Source organism: Gallinula chloropus (genome assembly GCF_964237585.1).
Source record: "Gallinula chloropus genome assembly, chromosome: 2".
In the NCBI taxonomy this organism is placed as follows: domain Eukaryota; kingdom Metazoa; phylum Chordata; class Aves; order Gruiformes; family Rallidae; genus Gallinula; species Gallinula chloropus.
Window position 1 is genome coordinate 112,503,547 of NC_140086.1, and position 23,277 is coordinate 112,526,823.

Below are 23,277 nucleotides of genomic sequence, written 5' to 3' on the forward strand. Positions count from 1 at the left end.
CTGCCGCGGCTCCCAGGGCACAAATAACAACGCTGAAGCCAGCTCAGGCACACGGGTGGCACACAACCACCATTTTGGTGCAGGGCGGTGGTACTCCCTCTCAGGGAACGGCTAAAGGCGCAGTAGAGCAGGGAGCCATGGGGCTGAGGTAGATCCGAAAAGCGTCATTCTGCGGGGGGCTGCCGATGGTTGAGCACTCTCACGGTTGCTTAAGATGTCGAAGAAAAAAAAAAATACTTAAAAAATGCCAAAAACCCCAACCCCAAACAGCAGTCTTTACCCATGTGTATGAAAGCACAGCACCTGCAACAGCAAAAAGAAAAAAGAAAGCTAACGGAGGCGGCTGGTGAAGCTTTTGTGAGGTGTGAAAGCACACTTAATGCCCTGCAAAGCTGCGGAGGGGAGAGCCCAAAGCCCCTTAGGGACGGGAGCACTGCGGAGAGCACCTCAGCCCCCCCGTGCCCCGTTCGCCTGGAGGACGAGAAAAGCCTCCCGTGAGTGCCCAGGGGGCAGGCGGCAGCCGCGCCATGCCAGGCCCCCACTTCTCGGGGCGAGTGCCCGTGCGGGGAAGAAGGAGCTCGTCCCTCCTCGTTCTCCCCCGCCTCACGCCGGCGCTAGGGACGGACCCAGAGCCAGGCTCCCAGGCTGGAAGCCCCGCCGCTCCCTCACAGCCGGCCGGTCCCTGCCGCCGCCGGGCGGGGGCGGGAGCGGCGCGAGTGACGCCCCGGGAGGCGGTGGTGGCGGCGCGCGGCCCCGCCTCACCCGTCCGAGGGGGCGGGAGTTCCCGCCGAGCTACTATTACCGCCGGCGGGGCGCGGGGCAGCGGTAGAGCTGCTGTGAGAGCTCGGGCGCGGAGCGGCGGGCTGGGTGGGCAGCGTCAGCGGCGGCAGCCTTCGAGCGCCGGGGGAGCGGTGGCGCTTCCCCCCACGGAGGAAGGCGGCGGCGGCGGGGAGGAAGAAGGGCGCGGGGGCCCCTCCGCGGGGGCTCCGGGGTCCGCCTGAGCGGGCGTGTCGTGTCTGGTCTGTCCGCAGGGTGCCCTGCAGCCGCCGTGGTCCGTCGCCCTCTGTTGCGGAGCCGCGGGGCGTCGCCGGCCTCCCGCGGGGTTCCATGAGTCGCGGGCGGGCAGCCCCGGCAGCGCCCCTTGCCCGTATCCCCGGCTCCGGCGGCGGCCCGGCAGCGCGGCGGCGGCGGCGGAGGCGGTGAGATGGGAGGCAGCCTGGGCTGCCACCGCTCCATCCCCCGGGACCCGGCGGACCTGTGCCACAGCCGCAAGTTCAGCGCGGCGTGTAACTTCAGCAACATCCTCGTCAACCAGGAGAGGCTCAACATCAACACGGCTACGGAGGAGGAGCTGATGACCCTCCCTGGCGTCACCCGGGTGGTGGCCCAGAACATCGTGGAGTACCGGGAGTATATCGGCGGCTTCAAGAAAGTGGAGGACCTGGCGCTGGTGAGCGGGGTGGGGGCGGCCAAGCTGGAGCAGGTGAAGTTTGAGATCTGCGTGAGCAGCAAGGGCAGCTCGGCGCAGCACTCGCCCAGCTCCCAGTGCAAGGACCCGGCCTCTGAGCACCACCTTTCCGCCACCAAGATCAACATTAACACCGCCACCCCGGCCCAGCTGATGAGCATCCGTGGCATCACGGAGAAGATCGCCAACAGTATTGTGGACTACAGGAAAGAGCATGGTCCCTTCAAAAGTATTGAGGACCTGGTGAGGATGGACTGCATCAATTCCTCCTTTCTGGATAAAATCAGGCATCAGATTTTTGCAGAGCGGTCACGTCCCCCTTCAACGAACACCAACGGTGGCCTCAACTTCACGGCCAAGCCTCACCCCAGCCCCACTTCCCTCAGCCTCCAGAGCGAGGACTTGGACTTTCCTCCTGGGGGTCCAACCCAGATCATATCCACTCGCCCTTCTGTGGAGATGTTTGGCGGGGTGAGAGACGGCAGACCTGTGCTGAGGGTGGCTACCTGGAACCTGCAGAGCTGCTCCATCGAGAAAGCCAACAACCCGGGCGTGCGGGAGGTTGTGTGCATGACGCTGCTGGAGAACAGGTAAGAGGCAGCACCTGGCCTGTAGGCCCGGCTCCACGCAGGGTTGTAGGTTAATGTCACTCCAGAGTCCTGTTGTGATCCTACTGGGACTTGCTCCTTCCTGAAATTATTAAATGTTTTTCACTTCTTGCGTGGAGCCCCTGTGGTGTCTTCATGCTGGGGCATAGTGACTGTTCCCTGATGAAGCCTCTGTAGTCCTTGAAGGGTGGTGGACCTCCTGAGGCTGTATGTGTGTGTTTACATGCATCTATGTGGAAAGACTGAGCTGTTATGGCCAGTTGTTTTGGGCCTGTTAATGGTTGTTTCTCTGTCAGGAGGCTTTTGAACAAGGCACAAGAAGTGGGTGGGCAATAGTGGGGAAAGGGCAGCTCTGCACGTACCCTGTTTCTTACGGTGTTCCCCAGAGCATCTTACTATTGCTTGGGGAGGCAGGATGCAGTGCTACACCCGCTTCTCTCAGAGTTGCCAAGCTGAGGACTTCCAGTGACTCTTCTCCAGAAAGTCTTACTTGGGTGATGACCTCTTTAACCTGTGTTTGCACTGTAGTGTTTGCACTGTAGCCGTCTCTCTCGGATCTACTCCTCAAAGCAATAACTTTTGAGAGCACAGTCAGGATGGTTTGAGCTGTGTAATAAGCATGGAATGCCGTGGCTTGCTCCAGGAGGGTGATGCCGCTCATTAACAAGCGGTCACGGGGCATCTGCTGAGCTGGAGAGACTGCTCATCCTTGGGGATGCAGGACATGAGGCAGCTGCCTGGGGAGGCTGTGCTGGCCCTCTGCCAGGCAGGCCCCCTCATTTCAGAGCTGGTGGGACATGGAGCAAGGTCTATTTGTGATGTGGTCAAGTGGGATGGTACTTCTGGTGTTAATGGCTGAGGAGCTGAGACCTGAATCTTGTTTGTTTGTTTTGTAAGGTAATCTGGCAACAACGCTGGGGATGTGTCTCCTGCTGAACCTTCTTCTTGATACAGAAATGTAAGAAGGCAGTAAGGCGTTTGAAATAACTCTTGCCCTGTCCTTTCTATGTGTGAAATCTGTCCCAGATGACCTGGCATTTAGCTTACAGTATCAGGAAACTAACTTTTCTCTCTGTCTGCCATTCAGAATTCCAGCTGGAAATGAATAGGGGCAGGGAACACTTGGACTTCTGCAAAAGGGACGCTGTGGGCAGGGAAAGTGCTGACGATCTGTTACCTCTGTAGTGCCAAGAGCTCTGTCCTTTCTCAGTAATATGCTGAATAACGGCTCTGGTCGGTGTGATTGCGGAGGTGAGGCACACAAGAAAGATGGTGACAGTGATTTGGTGTCCTGCACTGCGGTACAGTATTCGTGGTCCAGGATACCTCTGCTGTGCACTGCTTGGGAGCCTGATGCTCCTGCGTAGGAAACATCTGTCATCTCCCAGCCAATGCTGTTTGATAGCCAAAATAGAGATGATAGCCCAGCAGGGATATTCAGATGTTATGCAGATGGCTTCAGCCTAATGTCTTTCAGTATTCTTCAACTGCTCCATTAGTTCAGGTATCCCGTGCTTCCCCCTTTACCGCTGCTCTTGTTCTTTCATGAGCAGTTGGTTGGCTGGAGCGGAGCTTAGGGTGAGGTCTGGTGGGGTTGAGCGTTGACCTGCTGAGGAAAGAAACGTCTCTGACTTATCACTAGTCTCAGCATTCTTATAATAATCCAATTTTAGGAAAAAAAAAAAGACTTTGATTTATTTTCATTTACTTTGTGTATATATATAAATAATGTGGGTTTTTCCAGTAAAGTGTCAGTTCTGCATCTTCAGCATTTTTTGGGGGGAAGAAGAAAACAACTCCCCTCTTCCCCCCAAAACCCCAAACCAGTCCACCTATTAAAAAAACTAGTCAGAGAAAATTACTTATAAAATAAGCCTGAGTCAGCCCAGTACTAGAGTGTGGCCCTAGCAGTTTATTTTTGCTCTAAATCTGTATGGCACTTTGTTTCCATCCAGCTTAGCAAAGAGGTGTCTGGTTGAACCGGGTGGTGTGAAAGGTCTCTCTGATACTTTGAAGTTTAGAAGAGCTTGATGTGAGTCTTCTGGTTTTGTTCTGGTTTGCTGCACTTATCAATCACACAGAGGCAAGCAGGGTGCAATTGTTTTCTGTACTTGATCTTATTTGTGATAACATGAGAAGCTGGAAAGAAATGAGAGTAATTTGCATCCACAGACAAGCCTGCTAAACTTTCCTGGGAAAATAAATGTGGGAACAGGATTAAAAAAAAAAAATCAACACAATGCAGGAAAAAAGTATATGTTGGGAAACGTCATACTCAGCACCTCAGGGAGGAATTTCCTCTTGCTTGTGCTGGCATTGCTGAGGTTAGTGGAGCTTTGCAGCTGTAAAACAGCCTCAGCTGAGACTAGAAACTGCCTTCTTTCTGCGTGCAAACTCTGTGATCTCCCTCTCGGCCCCAGTCATGTACCCTGGGAACTGATAAAATGCCTTGCAGACTGATCTTTGCCCAGGTAAATCAACTTCGGTTGATAATCAGCTGGAGAAATTAATCTCTTGCTTCTGTAAGCGAGAATGCACCTCTTCATGGGGCTTACTGGCCCTTTGGCGTCATGAAATCCATGGGGTCAGTTTTCAAGGCGCTCTGCCTGCTCAGCAGGTCTCTTCACATGTGTTGCTGAAGTCTCCAGCTACGACCCAAGCAGTTTGCCCAGTGGGGTCTGAAGACTCTATAGTCGGACAGTAGGCAGGCGTGCTCCCAGGCTGTGCCCATGGGCACCTGCTTGCTGATGTTCTTTGTGCATGGTCGCCCTCATGTAGATAAGTGTACTCCTGTGTGCTGGTCCCTCATGGTCCAGGGTGGTCTCAGGAGCTGGAGTGCTGTCTTGTTGCAGTATTCCTCTTGGAGGATCTGCCTCACCTCGCTTTTTACATCCGGCAATAAAGCACAGCAAGTCAAGAAGACTGTGTTAAAGCTGTATGAAGAATCTTAATTTGAGAACTTGGGAGCATTCATGCTGGTTGAAAGGTTGGTTTGGAGGCTGTTTTGGAGTTTGGTAGGGTTTTTTCATTACTAGCTCATAGCAAGTGGCTTTAAGGCTTTTTGGGATTGTTTCTTCAGGCATTAGCAATGGGGAAAATTACTGTTCGTTTCTAGGAGAGGCAAGAAGGTGGAGGTCCTCCTGTCTTCCAGCCCTGCGTAGCCTTTACACTGAGGGAACAGTTGTGCAGGAAGGAAAGAGGGCCGTGCCTTCATTCAAAACAAACAAAAAGCTAGAAAATGTCATCACACAGAGTAATCTGCTGAAGGGGGGGAGGGAGGGAAAAAGCCAACTCAGAAACTTCACGCTTGTGCCCACAAGTGCTAAGTTTCGAAGAGCAGCAAAGAGAATGCGTACCAAATCAGTAAGGATGACTACTGCTGCTGAGCTATTTTGAAATTCATTGCTCTGGTACAAAAATAATGAAATACAACAAAGTCCTCACCCTCTTTCTCATGTTACAAGGATCTATGTTTGTCACAGTGTTTGGAGTGGAGGAAGGAGGTATCTTCATTCGGAGGCCTAGAGGGTAATTTTAGAAGGGATTAAAGTGATGAATGTGGAGGCAAGCGTGACATGGAATTGGATTAAGGTATCAAATGTGGGGTGAGTTTGCCCAAACCTGCAGTGTTTCTTGCAGGTGTGGTTGTCAAATCTGGGATTTGCTGACAAGGGATCAGAGCTGGCCCATCTCTGAGGATGTAGGTCATCCCCTCCAGCTGACCACCATGTCCTTGCCATTCTTGGCGGCTGTGGGGGGGAAATGAAGAAACTACTAGTTTATCACCAAAAAAAAAAATCAAAAAAAAAACCCCAAAAGAAAAGAAAAAGGTGGGGTTAGGGTAGCATGATAGAAATAGCAAGCAAGTTCAGATGACAATGCTTGCTGCCTTTATGGGGAGGGTAAGCAGCCCCAGTGGAGACGTCTCCTCTAGCCAAGGTGGTTGGAGGTACCCCAGAGCCATCCCATACCCATGGTCCATAGGAAAGGCACTCCTTCCCATTGCTCATCCATATCTGCCTCAGGCCTGGCACTCCTGGCCATAAACCGAGTTTGACACTCCCATGATACCCCCTGATTGCTCTCTCCAGCTGTTATGTGTTGGAGTGCTGGCTGGACTGGCTGTATCAAGAAGTGTGATGCGAGCATGTGCAACACCGTCGGCTACACCGAGCACGCTAAAGGTGCATCCTCTAGTTTAATTGCTTGATTGAAAGCTTTGCTAGTAGCCAAGGGCAGTGGTCAGTTGTGTTACCAGTGTGGTTTGCAGCAGATGTTTTCCAACTGATTTTCATTATGCTTTGTAATACTGAGCAGTAGTTTTGTGAAGACCTGGTGATTATTTTTTTTTGGGGTCCACTGATCATTAGAAAAGAGCTGGGCAGTGCAACTATATGGCAAAAAAAAAAAAAAAAAAAAAATCATAGAATTGCAGAATACCCTGAGCTGGAAGCTGGGACACATGAGGATCATCAAGTCCAACTCCTGGCTCTACACAAGGCCAGCCAAGTCAGAGCACGTGACTGAGGGCATCGTCCAGACGCTTCTTGAACTCAGTCAGGCTGCATGCAGTGACCCCTTCCCTGGGAAGCCTGTTCCAGTGCCTAACCACCCTCTCAGTAAAGAACCTCTTCCTAATATCCAGCCTAAACCTCCCCTGTCACAGCTCTGTGCTGTACCCTAGAGTAACGAATACAAGTACCAATACAAGGTTTGTACTCGCACTGATTAATTCTTTTTTTTTTTTTTTTTCCTGTTCTTGGCTTAGTATCTTGCACACAAGCTTCTGTGCTTACCCTTTCAGAACATGTCAGTCCCTTCCTCCCCCAGCTTTGTAGCCTGTTAGCTGTTTTCACTTTGGCTAGATACAAGCACAGAGATCTCCCAAAGGTAAGAGGTTGCCCTCAATTTCTGTGGCTCAGAGACACAAATTGTTGTACCTTCTGGGAGTCGGATAAGTAGTAAACCTCAGGGCAGAATTGCCTCCTGGGGGGCATGTGGGTGGCCTGACTGTGCCACCATACTTGGAAGCTCTTTTTCTTAGGCCTACCTATCCTAGGTAAGTGTCCTAGGGAAGCAGTCACCCAGGGTATGTCCAGAACAGCCCCCTTCTATGCACAAGGATGTGAGGAGAAAAACATCTCACCCAGCTCCCTGCAGTAGGTGCTGGAGGCAGAAGCAGCACATTCCTATCGCTCCCCTGCATTAAATAGTCTGGGGCTTTTGCTTTCATGTCCAACCTCATAGTCTGGATTTAGAGGTGATATGATGTTTACAAGAGACAATTAGTTACTATGGGTGCTTGGTGGTCTGGTTGGGAAGGGGTGCGGTGTGGTACTTTGCCTGCTGGCTTGTAGCTGTGTATTCCCATGAAGACAATGGAAAGGGATTGCACAGAGACACACACAGATACCCCCAAACAGACGGTGTCACTTCTTGTGTTTCTCACAGCAGTGTAATGTAGTAGTAGGGATGGTTGTACTTGCATGCTTTGAAGGCTCAATGCCAGCTTGTAATTGTTATTTTTACTCTGTTTCTGCAGCTCTTGGTGGCCCCATGAAGCCCCGAGGTGTGTCTGTTTTATGTCTCTTTCTTTATACAGCTGCTCATAGGTGGTGGGGGTTTTTTTCTTTTCTTTTTCTTCCCTGGATTAAAGCTAGGCTGGAGCCTTGCCAAGAATAATTCCCCTGCAAGAAAGGATCAGGAAAGAGGGCCTGGCTTGAGTAACCTGACCATGCTAATAAGTCTCAAACCGCAAAAGAACAAATACCCCCTCTTCTCCTTATGTAATAGGGAGGAAATCCTGCCTTCTGTGACTTCAGGAAAAACTTGAGAAAAAAATGAATTGTTAGATGATATCTTCTACATGCACTTCACAAAGGGATTTTTATGAGCAATAGAAATACAAATGCATGTAAGGCCAACGTTAATTTGCACCTTCTAATACCTCTGAGGATTAAAAACCCTAGTAATAATGGGGTGATGGAAGATCTGTTGTATTTGATGATTATTCTTCCCCACTGTTTTGGGGAGGAGGTGTTGGACTCCATCTGTACGAGATCAAAAGTATTTTACTCTCTGGAGACCAGTGTGAGACTGAAGTTGCCCTCAGCATACCATCTGGCAGGGGAAAGCAGACCGATCTTCTCAGGTGAGAACCCTGAGCTCCATCACTGTACCTGGCACATTCCGTATGCGCACTGCCTCTGCCTCCTGCAGGAGGTGGGTCACTTGCTCAAGATACTCTGCAGCTCCGGAATCTTGGCAGGAGAGATTAAAAGCAGTGGGTAGACTTGGAGCAAGCTCATGAAAGGTGTGCACCATCCCCCTGTTCAGACTCTTGGAGAAGGCATCTGGAGCCACGCGCTCTGCTGGAGATCTCAGAGGTGGATGCCATGATTTCTGATCCTGCTTGGTCTCTGACCGTAGCTGTGGATCTGGTGGGTTTGCTACAGCTCCCCCCTGCCCCCTTCAGCTTTCCTCCCTCAGACATGACGGAGGAATGTAGGACAGGCCCTTGGAATCACCCCTGAGTAACCTTCCCAGGAATTTTCTCCTGTAAAGGAAGATCTCAGCATCTTGTTGACTTTGAACAGCTGCCTCAGTGTATTCCTTGAACATCCAAGAGCCTGTATCTAACTTTTATCTACTTTAAGGTATGTGACTGTAAAAATTGTCTAGTTAAAGGCCAGTTTATCTGTACAAAATAAACCTTATTTTTCTCTTTTTAAAAATAATGAGCATACCCTGCCACTGCTACTCATGCTGCAAAGCCCGACTGAAGTGAAACCGAGCGGTGGCAAAAGCATGTGTTCATTTTAGGGTTTTCTTTTTTACCTCCCCACATGTATACTTGATACATCTGGCAGCACTTAGTGGTGGTGTCGCTTCAATCCTTGCCTTCTGGGCTCTTCTGCGCATTTATTTCGTGTCACTGGATTCATGTTGCAGGTATTTCGGTAACCCCGTGGCTGCCAGCTTACTCCTGCAGATCCTTCAGGGTTTGCTGTGTTCCACACACAGAGGTTAAATGGGTTGGCTGATTTATGGTGATGAATTGGTGAATTAGTAAGTGATGCTTTACTGTCTGCTCCAGAATTACGAGCAGAGGTCACAAGGCTGAAACCTCATCCTGCTAGACTTCTCAGAAAGTTTGTACCACCCAACTGTAGAAGACAGACTGGGTGTCTATGCAGAGGGCTCCGTCCTGTTAACAGCAATCTTTAATGCTCTGTGATTCTTCTGAGGTTTGGGAGCTCACAGTACAGCTGCAGGAAGGGTGGTTTTCTACCTTTGGCTTTAGGAAGAGCAATAGGCTCATTCCTGAAGGCAAAAGATAATGATGCTGCTCTTAACAGGAAAGAAAGCAAGGGACTACAAACATGGGATTGAAATACTCCCAAGTTTCTGAGAAGCTGTGAGTGGAAACTCAGTCCCTCTTAACTGGAGGAAAACACTGTTTCTGCAACCAAGTGCTGGCCTGGCTTGCTGTCAGCATGGGTCTCTGGCTGTGTTAAAGAGGGACATTTAAGAAAACATCTGATTTTTACAGATTTGGCTGCACCCTTCTTGCTGGAGTTTGGCTTCAGAGTGATTCCTACAGCTGCGTTGTTAGGAGGACCCTGCATCTTCAGTCTCTAATTAGCATTTCTCTGAGAGTCTTGCCCAAATAATGATTTTGAGGCTTGGCTGGATGAGTAGGAAAAAAACCCTGGATGTGACACAGATTACAGTGTGCATGTAACGTATTTTTAAGTCACATTGTTCTCCACTGTGGTGCAGGTGTAAGCTGACAGACAGAGGCACGGCGTCCTCATCGAAATAATTACAGCCCGCCGCAGTAATTTCTCCACACTATTATATGGTGTGGGGATGGAGACAAGAACCCTGGCACATAATTAATAACAGTGCTTAAAAATAGGAACTCAGAAAGTTCTTCACTTCCAGATTTTTTAAAAATTTAATTATTTTACATGAGGGGCTCTGCTTTGTTTGCGTAATAGCCAGGATCCTCATCGATTTTTCAGAGAATTAAAGTACTTGGTGGCTTTGCTGAAGGGAGGGTGAGATGTTGGATGTCTGGGTGTGCTTCCCACCCTGCTTTGGGCTGGTTGCCTCCCCAGTCTCTGGCCTGGGTGATTCATGGTGGGTCCTGAAATACCCTGTAAGGTACTAACAGTGAGGTGAGCATCGTATGAACAGCAGATAGTGAAGGGAGTATATAGCTGTGGTAACAAAAGTGCTTTCTGTTGGGAAGTGATTTCTCACCCTCAGGATGCACAGCATATCTGTGTCCTGGGCAAGCTGTGTGGCATTTTTCAAATGGCACAAGCAGTTTTAAACTGCTGGGTCACTGGCAGGGAGGATCAGTGCTGCTGACCTCCTTTCTATCCCTGTTTCCGGGGGGATTTGTGCAGGCAGGAGCCCGGCGTCAGTGCCGAGCTGTTATTTTTCGGTGCCTGTGGTAAAATTGTTAGAGGCCGGTGAGTAAAAGAAACACATTTACTCTCCTTGTGCCCGAGGTGTGTGGCTGCTCCAGAAGTTGAACTGTGTACAAAAATAGAATTTAAAATAAAAGATTCTTATGGAAAAAGAAACTTGGGATGATGTTGTCCTGTACGCTAAGGGTAGGCAGAAACACTGGGGGGTGGTTGCGAAGGGTGCTGTGTTTTGCAGTGGGGTACGTGCAGAGCTGTCTGGGTTGGGAGTCTCTCTGTCTGGTGGAGCCTGGCACCTCCTGTCCATTTGTCCGGCTCTATGGGCTGTCTGACCTGTCTGTGAGTCTGTCAGAGTGCAGAGGGGAGAGCACAGGGATACCCTCCTGTTCTTTGTGGGGAACATCCCCGAGGGCACAGCTATTCCTGGGAGCAGTTCATGACGTAGGTTTACGGATGAAAAATTGGAAAATTTCCTTTTCCTTCTGCGTGGCTGTTATTTATTTCTTTTTTCCTGTGTTTTTATAGGTGTTTCAGGTAAGGTGCTCGAGCTCCTGTGCAAATTTAGCTACAACAGCTGTTCGCAGCTGAACGGGGTTTTCATGGGTTACTGAACAGCTAATTGATCAGCACGGCTTTTGCCGCGCAGTGCGGCGGCGGTGGCCTTCCTGCCCTAAATCCCTGGCGCTCGTGACACTGCCAATCCTGCAAAACCACTGTGCCCTTTGCTTAATAAGGTGGGGGAGGACAGGAGGGGGAAGCATAAACCTCTCCCGGCTTCAGCATAAAGAGTTCTGCTGCTTTTGGGCTTATGCTTCGACTCCTTTTATATTTATAGCTCTGTCTCTCTTTCTTTTTTTCTTCCCTTTCTGCTTCCTTGTGGGCCTGTCCGCCGCAGGCCTGCGGGTGCGGAGGCGCAGACACTGTCCCGCTGGCCGCTGAGGAGGGCTTGCTCCATCCTTGCTCAGGGTAACTGCCGGTCAGTGCCCTCCCTCGCCTGGGCTCTGCTAGCTTCTGCCAGGCTGCGGTTAATATCCAGTGCAGCGGGGTATGTTAGCTTAGAAACCTTGTGTTTGGTTTCTTTATTTATTGCATTTAAGCAAAAAAGACCGAGCGCGGCTCTAGCTTAATGCCGCTGGGTTGCAGGGTGTTGTGGCAGAACTCACTCTGATTTGGTATTGAAAAATAAGAGAGGCGAGTTTGTTGCTTTTATGCAAGCAGAGTTAGTTCCATAGGTTTGTTATTGTTGTAGTATATAAAGTTACTGTCTTACTAACCATTTTTTGTCTCCTAAGTAGACAAGATAATGGAAAAGCGTGAACTCCTGTCAAGGGGGGTAGTCTGAGCTGGGAAGAACCCACATTACATGATTTAAAACAGTTTGTGTTTTAAACAAGGCAACAATTTTCCAGTGGTAATACCAACAGCACCCAGCCTGAGTGAGTTCAAGAAGCGTCTGGACGATGCCATCTGGACGATGCCCTCAGTCATGTGCTCTGACTTGGCTGGCCCTGTGTGGAGCCAGGAGTTGGACTTGATGATCCTTATGGGTCCCTTCCAGCTCAGGATATTCTATGATTTTATGATCTTAAGCTAACATAGGCAGCTATAGCTATTCTGCTGGAGGCAGTGATGAGGTCCACATGCATGAAGGCCACCTTAGGGAAGTCTTGGAGTTGGTCCCCTCTTGTGATGCGTGGGGGTGATTGGGGTGAGACACGTGCTGGTTTCGTGATACACAGGAAAGGAATTACACTCTGTCTGCATGAGATCCCCACCACATATGAAACATCAGAGCCACTGCTGAATTAAGTGTGAAAATAAATGTTATTGGCAGGAAAATGCAACAGTGGTACCTTTGCAACCTTTATGCTAGTGAACCCAAGTTTACCTATGATTTTGGCAGCAATGGTAGGGCAATTTTTTTGCTATCTAACTGTCTAACTATATCTTCCTGGTAGTTCTTTGCACAGCTCTTCCCCTTATCTCTTTCTGTGTTTACAGTCCCCTTTCATAAGCAACGGGGACTGCGCTACCAGAGCTGCCTGCTGTCCTCTGCACTGGCTGCCCTCCCAAAAACATGGCATTGAGTAATGAGCAGGATGTGGCTTGGGTGAGGGTGAAGGGCTTGGTACTGCTGGCAGATAGTTCAGCCTTATTTCCAATGCATCTCACAGGGACGTCTTTGTAAAGCTAATTCTTTGGTTATCAAAAAACCTCCCAGAGTTTCTTGTTTTAGTTGCTTCTGAGTCCTCTGGTGCAAAGTAGTGACACAGAAAAGGAAGCCATGGCTTAAAGGACAATGTAAAGTTTCAGGGGTTGGACAGAACTGAGACAGGAGTTTGTGGATGTAGTAGATATCTGGAGAACGTTCGTGCAGAGCTGTTGGCAGTAAAAAACCCAGAAACGTTGCCTGTAGATGAAGGTTGTGCTGCACCAGCAAAAGCCACCTCTAAGCATGCGGTGTTTCCCATTTCTTGTTTTAAACCAAGACCAATTGGACTTGGTTGTGGTTTCACTTGCTGCTGCTTCCGTTTTTGACTTCATCTGTGTGTATAGAGAACAGCAGCTTTTTTAAGGAGCTCTGTGCAAGGACAAAGGTGATCCTCTACATTGCATATCTGTGCACCCGAATTTGGCAAAAGGAAACTGAGACTAAGAAGATTGGCAGATTCCTGTATGTAGTCTGTGAGTTGAAAGGAAGTTGCCTGACAAAAACTGCCTTTCTTTGACCTGACCTTCAAAGCTTGATCTCTTAAACTCTGTGTGACCCACTTCCTTGTCTTCTCTCCAGTCTCACCTAACCTAAAGCCTTTTCCACTGGCTTGGCTTTTAAATTGTCTTACCACATCTCAAGCTCTTCCAGTTACTGCAAGTACATTTTGATTAAGCCTTTGCTTGCATACCGTGAAGGTCGGATGGTATCATCTCCCACTTACGAGGTTGAGGTCTTCAGTTTCCTTGGGTCACCTGTGGTATTCCCCCCCAAAGTCATTCTATCACAGGCTTCTTGTTCCAAGGTGTGCTGCAGCATTTCTTTCTCCTCTGCTGAAGCCTCTTTCTGGGCAGTTAAAAAATCATAGAATCATAGAATGGTCTGGGTTGGAAGGGACCCCAAGGATTGTAGAGTTCCAACCTCCCTGCTACAGGCAGGGCTACCAACCTTCAGGCCTGGATCTACACAAGGTTGCCCAGGGCCCCATCCAACCTGGCCTTGAACACTTCCAGGGACTGGACATCCACTACCTCTCTGGGCAGCCTGTTCCAGCACCTTACCACTGTCCCTGTAAAGAGCTTCCCCCTAATATCTAATCTAACCCTTCCCTCCTTTAGCTTTAATCCATTCCCCCTTGCCCTGCAAAACCTTCTTGAAAGCTGCAGCCTTGTCGTTTATTTCAAGGGACCTTGTGAATCCTTGTAAACAGAGGAGGCTCTTGTACCACTGCTTTAAAGGAGGAAAAAAAAAAGTATTTATGGCTTTTGATTTCTGTTCCTCAGAGGTACTGCAGCAAAATGCCTCCTTAACTTCCTGATGCGCTGGACGGGACGTGGAGTTGCTTTTAACTTGGCAGAGCAGTTGTTTAGGAGGAGTTTTTTCTGTGTGTTGGGGGCTTAGCAGCCTGAGCGCTCGGCATTTGTTTCCTATCTTCAGTTGAGCCTATCTGATTGTGCCGCGCAGGCACATGCTGCACCACTGCCAACAGCTTGCAATTCCTCTTCCATATGCATCTTATCTTCCTAAAGATAGTGTCTGGAGACGTCAGCTCTGAGGAGAGGCTGATGAATTCATATCAGAAGCATCTTTTTGTCTAGCAGCTCTTCAGCACGGCGCACTGCTCAGAATATCTCTTAAAAATAGTACTGGAGGAGTGTCTGCTTTCAGGGCAGTGATGCTTGTCTTCAGTGCTTAGGTATGTCTTGATTTGCCTAAACCCTGGTGTATATATAGGAGAAAGCCTGAGCTTTCCATGCAAGACTCCCTGTGTCTCAGTTTTTAAAGTACTTATTTGTACATTTTCGGGGATGGTTTGGAGTCTACAGCTAGATCAGCACTAAATATGAGTACTCAGTGAGTACATAAGCGTGTTTTTTTGTTAGGGGTGCTAAGTATGATGGCCTGAAAGCCTTAGCTGCTCTGGAGCAGAGCTTTTCCAGATGACTATAGTGGCTTTCTGGGTTTTGGGGGAATTTACACAAACCTCACACCCCCCTCCCCGCCCCCTGCTCATGAGATTTTGCCAGGGTCACTGTAACCTAAAGACTTGGTCAAATGCTTTTGGTAAATTTTGCACATATATTTGTCTGCTGCAGAACAATTTATTGTTACCAGGGAGCAAGGGTCATACAACAGCTTGAACCTGCTGACTGAAGACAGCAGAGAGAATGTTGCATCCACTGTTATTATTGCCACTGCTTGGCTCAACTTATACCTCCCTGGTCTGCTCCTTAAAACTGGGATGCTCCTGGAAACTCTGCCAAACCCAGATTTTTGTTCCTGTTGAGTCAATGGTTAAACTTTGAGCAGCGTGTTTATCCTTATTTCCATCCTGCTGGATGCTGCATCCAGTTAGAATGCTTCTGTGTGCTTCGCTGTCACCCTGTGTTTACCTATGTTTTCCAGACCGACGCTTTTCCTCATGGGTGCAATGAATGGCAAGCGTGACAGTTGAGTAATGTATTGTTGCCTATAGGTATTAAATCATTGGTTTTATAGATTGTTCCTATGACACAACTTTAGGAGGCTGCCATGCTAGCAAAACCTGTGCAAAGCACACCTCTGTAATCTGAAATGCTTTCCGTGGAGCAATGATTACTTCATCCTCTGAATAATCAAGAAATAGGAATGAGATCGGTGTTGGGAAATGGTTATAATTTCTGCTCCGTGGACTCTGTTGGCTGCAGGTGCATAAGCACTGCTGAGAAGAATTACTGGAGCCTTATTTATGCTGTTCTATGTCTGCTATTGAAGCAAATAAAATAGCCACCAGGGCTTGGTGTGCAGTGTTCTTGCCTCTGCTCCATGGCAGTGCCCGTGTTGCCACCTTCAGTGTTTTTCCACCAGTTTTGGAGGGGGGTTATCACCTGTTCAAGCTGGAGAAGACCCGTGGTGATCCAGAGGACGGTATGGCATCACAGTGGCTGATGGAGCATCAGGGCAAACCCATGGGGAACGTCTTCACGAGCATCCATGTGATCCTGTTCCATGCCCTGCATGTAGTTAAAGAGCTGCTTTATCCTCCTCAGAGCTTGTTACAAAACACATGAATCGTGTGTAAAACTGCATTGGGCAGAACTTTGCACCACTGTGTGCAGCCCATCAAACATGATCTCCTCCTGCTACCCCTTCCTAACTCGCACTTGAGCACCGGTGTGTGGAGAGCTCTGGGTCCGGACAAGCAAACTTTCTCATTCCCACAGAAAAGCGGCATTTCTAAGACTGTTTTGTGTTGAAGCCTCTGACCTAAATAAGGTTAAGGATCTGGACTACACAAATAGCACCCAATGCCAGGGAAAAAAAAAAAAAGCTAAGCTCGATCCTCCATTCCCTGCTTTGCCAGTGCCGGTCTGCGTGCTGGGCTCTGCAGTCCTCTTGCATCCTTATGCTTTAAAGGCCATTCTTATGTCCAGACGTCTCTGAGCCTGGCACACAGGGGTAACTCTGTGACTGGGAAGCTTTCAAAACTCCTTCCTGCATGTCATTGTGCAGCTGGAAGCTGGGATTGCTTCCAGCTCACTGAAGACACTCCAACATTGTTCCCCTCTAATCCCCTCCTCCTTGCAGAGCATGGTTTTTCGGGAGGCTAGCATGTTCCCTTGTTGGCTTTCCACGCGGGAACACAGGCAGCGGTTCATGGGAATAACGTAACCCCGAATGAGCGATGAGCCAAAGCGGAGGGCGGCTCTGTGGCGTGACGGTGGTATGAGCGCCCGGCTCGGCAGCGCGCTAGTGAGGGTGCCTGGCTAGCTGGGCTGGCTCGTGGTGGTGCTCCATTTATCTGCCTGCTGGCCTGAGATCAAGAGGCACAAGTGTCCAGCGTGGTGGGACTCCGGGGTTTCAGCAGGAAGAAACGGCGCCTTTCTTTCAACCCTGCTTGCAGTCCCTCGGGGAGGGAGGGGGATAGAGGGAGGGGTGGGCAGTGATTTGCTATTGGTTTGCTGTTTCTTTTTGTATGTAGGTGGGCAGGGGAAATAAAAGCAGGTTAATGGGACAGGGAGGAGGGTGCTTCCTACTGAACTGTCCTTTTATTCTTTTCTTCCCAAACCCTGGTAACAAAGAGAGAGAGAGAACAAGGTAATGAATATATAGACACCTTAAAATGTCTTTGCAAGGACATCTTTCAGTTGAGGGATTTGACCTTGGAGATTTGGGTTGCATCATTTATAAGGTGGTGGTCTTGAGGTCAACCCACCTAATACCTGAAGGTGCTGCTCCAGAAGGTTTTGTGCAGCTCTCAAGACATTCAGAGGCTCAAGAAGAAATAGCAAATAAAGAGCGGGAATGAAATTTATTCCATCAGAGTTATCTCACCTTTTCCTGCCTTCTAGCAAGTGAGGAGCTCAGGTGAAGTGAGAACTTGTCCCAGTACACCCGGCTGTGCTGCTGTTAGCTTTGCTGCCCCTTCTGATATTTTTGCCATGGGTGTTTGGAGTGCTACAGGAGTTGAAGAGAGGGAAAGTGGGGTAGAATTAAAACTGTGGTCTGAGGTGCATGAAGATGTGCTAGAGGATTTGATAGCCATTCTTTTTCTTCAGGGTGTCTCCTATTTACAGGAACCTGTAAACAGATTTACCCATGAGCACCAGCCAGCTCGAGTGGGATCCCTAAATCAGTGGTGTATAGAAGTAAGAGTCCCTTTTGCAGGGTTAGGCACTCACATTCAAGTATTGCCTGTTCTGAAGGTTCAAAAATTGTGAAGATAGTGTCTGAAAAATCCAACAGGATTAATTCAGAGCTACGCTTGGAAATCCTGCAGACTGCTGTGGTCCATAATCTCACACCTTGTGCATTCATCATTCAGAGCCATGCCCTGTGGAAAACACTGCTTGTCCTGGAGAAAGAAAAGCTAAATTGAGAGGAGGTGGGTAGGATGCTTCACAACCAGGTCCCACATTGATCCACGCGTTCTGCAGCTGTCTGCTGTGAGCTTTGGGGCATGTTCTGGTATGACTTGAAGGGCAAGGCAGTTGGGTGCTGTGTCGCTGCACCTCCTTCAGCTAACCCACATCCCTTTCACCTCTCACATCCTGTAGACATGATGGGTGTTTCCCTTCTTAAAAGAGCATTTTGGAGTGTTACTGCGTTTTGGGATGGGGGTGGGGGAGAGAGGAAAGCAAAAGCTCAACACCCTGGCTCTGCTGGCTTAGGAAATCAGATGGCTTGCCTGCCATGTGAGAGGTTTCCTCACTGCCCAGCTGCTGCTGAGCTGGTTTGCAACAGTGACTAATTTGTGATAGCAGTGTTTTCCTGCTAGGGGGGGGTTGATCCCAAGAAAGTGTTGGTTCACCTCGTGGTGTTACCCAACACCCTTTGCACGCTGTCTTTGCATCTCTGCAGTGCAGACACACGTCACCCCTGCTTACTCATCAGAAGAGGTTGTCTCCCTGCGCTGGCTTTCCTCTTGTGTGTCAGGGCCACAGGCATTTATCTGGGTGTTTTATGACTGAGCTGAAATTCCACCATCGTTACCGTGTGCGCAGGTGGGTAACTGCGTGTCACAAGTCTGGGAAAAAAACCCTCTGAGTTGTCTTTATTTTTTTTTCCATAAAGTAGCAACTGGTATTAACCTGCATATCTCTGTGTAGGCAGAAGGCACACAACATACTGCTGAACTGCCTGTGTGTGCCTGCTCCTCCTCCTTCTCATGGTCTGCCAGACTTCACGTTGGTGGGAGAGGAGGGGTCGGGTTGTAGCGATCCTTGCTCTGCTCTCTGGGTCTATGGGAAGAGAGAACCCTGACATCCAGCCCTGGGCCGCCCTCCAGCAGCAAAGAGGGAAGCATCTCTGCTAAGGATTGCTCAGCCTCCTTTTCTGTCCATCCTGGCTCTTAAATTGTGCTTCAGCCCTAACAGTACAGTCTTTGCCTAAACTATTCATCTATTTCTCTGAAGAGGAAAGAGATATTCTCCCTCCTGCATCTTTCTTCTACCCTGCTTTTCTGGGAAAGCTGTCCTTAGCATTTTTCTGTCATGATGTATGTTGTCATCTCCTCCCCGTGCTTTCTTAAAAGAGGAAGGGGTGACTGCCACCTATTCTTGTTTGTAGTCTTCCCTCCCTAAGAGTACTGCTTTCCTCACCCTCCTGTGCTGCTGCGTACCCCAGCTGGGATCACCCAGGCTCACATCTGGCTAGGGAGATAACCTTCTTGGCCTCACCAGAGACTTAATAGCAGCTTGACTTTGCTCTCTGCTCTCTCCCAGAAACTCATTGTACTCCTCCACCCCCTTTTTCTTTCCTTGAGCTCCTTCCCTCGAGGATAGTGCTGCTGCCTCATGTTAACCTTATTCCGAATGAGGTGCCAAATTGCAAGCTGGCGCTCTGTTTTTTTCCCTCAGTGAAGTGCTGCTGAATACTGTCGTGCTTGATTTTTTCATTGTTAATTTTTTTTTCATCATCTGTGACCTGGCTGGCCTTTTCCTGAGCATTAGGGTTTGAGTCATTGGGGAGGGGGTGATTTTCTTTATAGTCTTTTATGCATATGGCATAGTAGAGTTATAATTCGAAAAGTATTTGATTGCTTGAACTAGTGAAAGATTGGTGAGATCCAGGGGGCTGTTGTAGGACAAGGTTGTTGCTGTTTGGAAGCCCCAGGTTAGCATCACAGGCATTTACAGGAGGGGATTCAACTTTTTAAAAAAGGGTAGACAATGGCAGGACAAGGGGGAATGGATTAAAGCTAAAGGAGGGAAGGGTTAGATTAGATATTAGGGGGAAGTTCTTTACAGAGAGAGTGGTGAGCTGCTGGAACAGGCTGCCCAGAGAGGTGGTGGATGCTCTATCCCTGGAAGTGTTCAAGGCCAGGTTGGATGGGGCCCTGGGCAACCTTGTGTACATGCAGGCCTAGAGGTTGGTGTCCCTGCCTGTGGCAGAGAGGTTGGAGCTCTATGATCCTTGGGGTCCCTTCCAACCCAGACCATTCTATGATTCTATGATCACACTGGGAGAGCAGCTGGCCTGTTGGGGTAACAAGCACCTTCTGAGATGCTGCTCCATGGACTCTGCTTCATCATGAGAAGGTGTGGAGGCTCTCCTTGCTGGATTCCCTGGCCACCTGGACTGCAAACCAAAATCAAGCCCATTGGAGTAAATAATGCAGTCCCATGTCTAGAAGCTTCAGTACTCCTACGTGCACTCCACAGCTGCGTGAAACCACTGGGCTCAGCCAGGGTGAATGGCAAGGGAATTGGTCACTGGCTCAGAAAGGAGAATGGGTTTGGAAGCAGGGGCGTTGAGTTTAGTCATGGAGGAATAAACAAGAAAACAAATGAAGTTGCCTATGATGTGTGCAGGCTGTGAAGGTAGGCTAGTCTTATGCCCTGTTCAAAGTCCAATAAACTATATTAACCTTTCTTACAACTGCTAGGACTTGCATAATGTCAGGAACTTTTTCTTCCCTCTCTTATGCTAGTAGAGAGGCTCTGGGGAAGGTTCTATTTTTTTCTCTTTTCTTTATAAAGCAAAAAAAGACACTTCTGGTTTTTTTTTGTTTTTTTTTTTTGTCTAACCAAGGGAGATAAGAGAACTTCCTCTTATTAAATCCTGTGGCAATGCAGTCCCAACCACATAATATCTGACTGAATGTAAGCATGCAGAGACATCGGCCTTTGGCAGTTTTTACTTTTATTAGCGAGAGAGAGAGATGACGCTTCTCCTCTTGAAACGTGAATCCTAGTAACCCCTAAGACGTCTGGCTGGATCCCTGCCTGACCAGGGTTACTTCAGTTCAGGGAGTTCATGCTGCCCGCAGCTCGTGCCGGGCTGCATCCCCTCACAGGCAAAGCACCTGATGTCTTTGCTGTGCTCACGCTGCACAGCACAAATAAGACGACGATGAGAATCACGTGTTTAACAAAATCTCCTTTTCGTGGCTCTTTGTAAGGCTTTAAAAAGGTTATTATTTTTTTAAAATCCACAGTAAGCTCACAGCCTTTAAAAATTAGAAGCATGTGGGGTTTTGCTTTTATGTTTACCTGTTTCTGCTCTAAAGGTAAAACCTCTGATGGCAGAGCGGGCACAGCACAATCATGTTTATTGTCCCCTGGTGTGCACCTGGTGAAGCAGATATGACAAGTTCTCTCTGCTTTAGACCTTTCACCTTGCTTTAGAGCTTAGTGTGGGTACTGGCAGGCTAATTTAAGAAAATTCCTCCATAGAAGCAGCCCTCTGCAATCTATGCAATGGTCATTTCTATAGCTTTCTGTAGTAACTGGCTACATGCCTGTCTGTTGCTGCATACTGTAACAGCTGTGGCAGTTTGCAGGCATCTGTGTTTAAGGAGACCTGTCTACTGAAATTAGTGTCCCTTTCCATCCTCCCAGCCTGTGTGATTCCTTAGGTGCTCTGCTTTTGGTTTGAATTTCTGTTGATTATTATTTTTTAATAGTATGTAGCCTTTTAAGACCAAGCTGTAGTAGTCAGCATTTACAGATGTGACGCCCTTTCAGAAAGAGGCAGCCTAAAACTTCTGCTGCTTGACCGAGTCTTGCTGAGACGGTGACTGATGCTTCTTGTTGCTGTCTTGTGCTTCTAAACTAGCACTGATCATCTATCAGCTTGTCCCCAGCCTCCCCCACCATAACTAATCTTCTACAAACCAGTGTTTGCAAAGTGTAATCACAATTATTGCTACAAACTATTTGAGCAAATAAAAGTAAAGAATCAGGGGGTGGGGCTACTCTAAGAATCAGAGCAGTGATCTGAATAGCAAAGAGTAAATGCCGAAGGAATGAAGAATGCATTCATGATCTCCTTAAACCTGAAGTAGGAGCCATGTACTCTATATAGCTGGCACTTAGATAATGCATATGCTTTCACGCACTGTAAAATGTCTAAATAAGGCATTAAAAAGTGAGATAGTTCTGCCCATCTCCATCTCTGATGTCATATTGGATGAGTGTTGTCACTCCTCTGCAGCTTCAAGAGCGTTCCCATTGCCCCTTAAGAAGCAGATGTTCCAGAGATCCCACTATGGGCTTGTTGCTTGTTCTCAGCACCCGGAGCTGATCCAGGTTAATCTGGGAGCTTCTTGTCTGTCAAGTAAATTGGTTTCACTTAAACTGCTGGATGTGGCTTGTTGGACAGGAGTGGTGACTGCTCAAACCACTTCATCTGCAGTTGCAGGAGAGAGCTTTGCCATGCCCTGGCTGTGTGCGTTGGGGGCAGCACTACTTGCTGCCTTTGTGAAGTGTAGAATCACAGAATATCCTGAGTTGGAAGGGACCCATAGGGGTCATTGAATCCAACTCCTGTCTCCACACAGGGCCAACCAAGTCAGAGACTGTGACTGAGCATATTGTCCAGATGCTTCTTGAACTCAGTCAAGCTGGGTGCTGTGACCGTTTTTCCCTGGCAAGCCTGTTCCTACTCGACCACCCAGTGTATGAAGACCTCAACTTGCATGGTGAGAACATGGTGTGGGGAGAGGTCCACCAGGTGTTCACCTTTGGCATCTGATCCAATGGGAAAGACAGAGCTTTACCATGCAGCTGCCTCAGGAGGGTGGGTGCAGCCAGCATGGTTGTGGTACCAGCACTGGGAGCAGGGTGCCTGGGCGGTACCATTGTATTTCAGCTTGATGATGCTAGGCTGCTCCGCCCGATGAGGTCCAACCATGTGGCATGATTCCTTATCAACACTGTGGTGAATTTGTTGTGGGATGGTTGTTTTTTGTTGGCTTTTTTTTTTAATATAAATTATTCTGGCAGATACAGTGCTTGTATTTACCGTGAATAAATGGGACAGTCACGGCATGCTCCTGTGTACAGCACTCAGCAGCAGAGAAGCATTTACTATGTGTCCCACTGTACGCAGGCTTTTTTTGCAGTTGTTACTTGAAAGATGGTTAATCCATCTTTCTAACAGCAGCCATTACTGCTAGCAGCAGAAGCTTATGTATAAGTACACGTGCTACACTCTTGATTTGAAGCTTGTTATTCCATAATTTAAAAGTTTCAATGATGTCTTCTATAATGAAAACTTCAGATTTTGCTGCTTCTGTAAAAAAATAGGTCATTTTAATGAGGTTCTTAGGTTATGGTGTTCGTTCTGATCTCAAAGTCATGAGATACTAGAATAAAAAGGCTACTGTGATAAGGGAATGTAAAGTAACTCAACCGTGCTATTTTCTAACTACATATTAAAACAAAGGGAAAACCTTCAGCTGTGCTTGCTTTAAGGGAGTTGTTAACATGCCACATGAATAAATCCATGCCAGAAAATGCCACGCTGGTTAGGAGCTCAACAGAAGCTGAAAGAAAGGATTAGTTGCCCTCTGCCTCCCCCATTCCTGAGGTGTGACTGACATGGCTGTGGTTTCACAGTAGGTGAGACATCCCTTCTTTTGGTCAACAGCTTCACGATGGCATGTGATCTCCCATAAAGAGCAGCTTCAATCTTGACAGCAGCTCACAGCCCCGAAGGCTTGGGAACCATGAACTGAGACAATTATATGGACAGTGGTCCGTATCTTGTTAGGCATGACGTGGGGTAGAGGAGAAGCTGTTTGGCTTCTTTACTCTGTATCTCGCTCTGTCTTCTGAGGAATCTGGC

General features: G+C 48.5%; 1 protein-coding gene across 1 annotated transcript in view; it reads left to right on the forward strand.

Annotated features, from left to right (window-relative positions):
- Positions 1 to 882: 882 nt before the first annotated feature.
- EEPD1 (endonuclease/exonuclease/phosphatase family domain containing 1) overlaps positions 883 to 23,277 on the forward strand; it is a 67,766-nt gene continuing 45,371 nt past the window's right edge. The window contains exon 1 of the mRNA XM_084280528.1: positions 883 to 2,058. Within this exon, the coding sequence (XP_084136654.1) occupies positions 1,205 to 2,058 (854 nt within the window). The 5' untranslated portion in view covers positions 883 to 1,204. The remainder of the gene's footprint in view (positions 2,059 to 23,277) is intronic.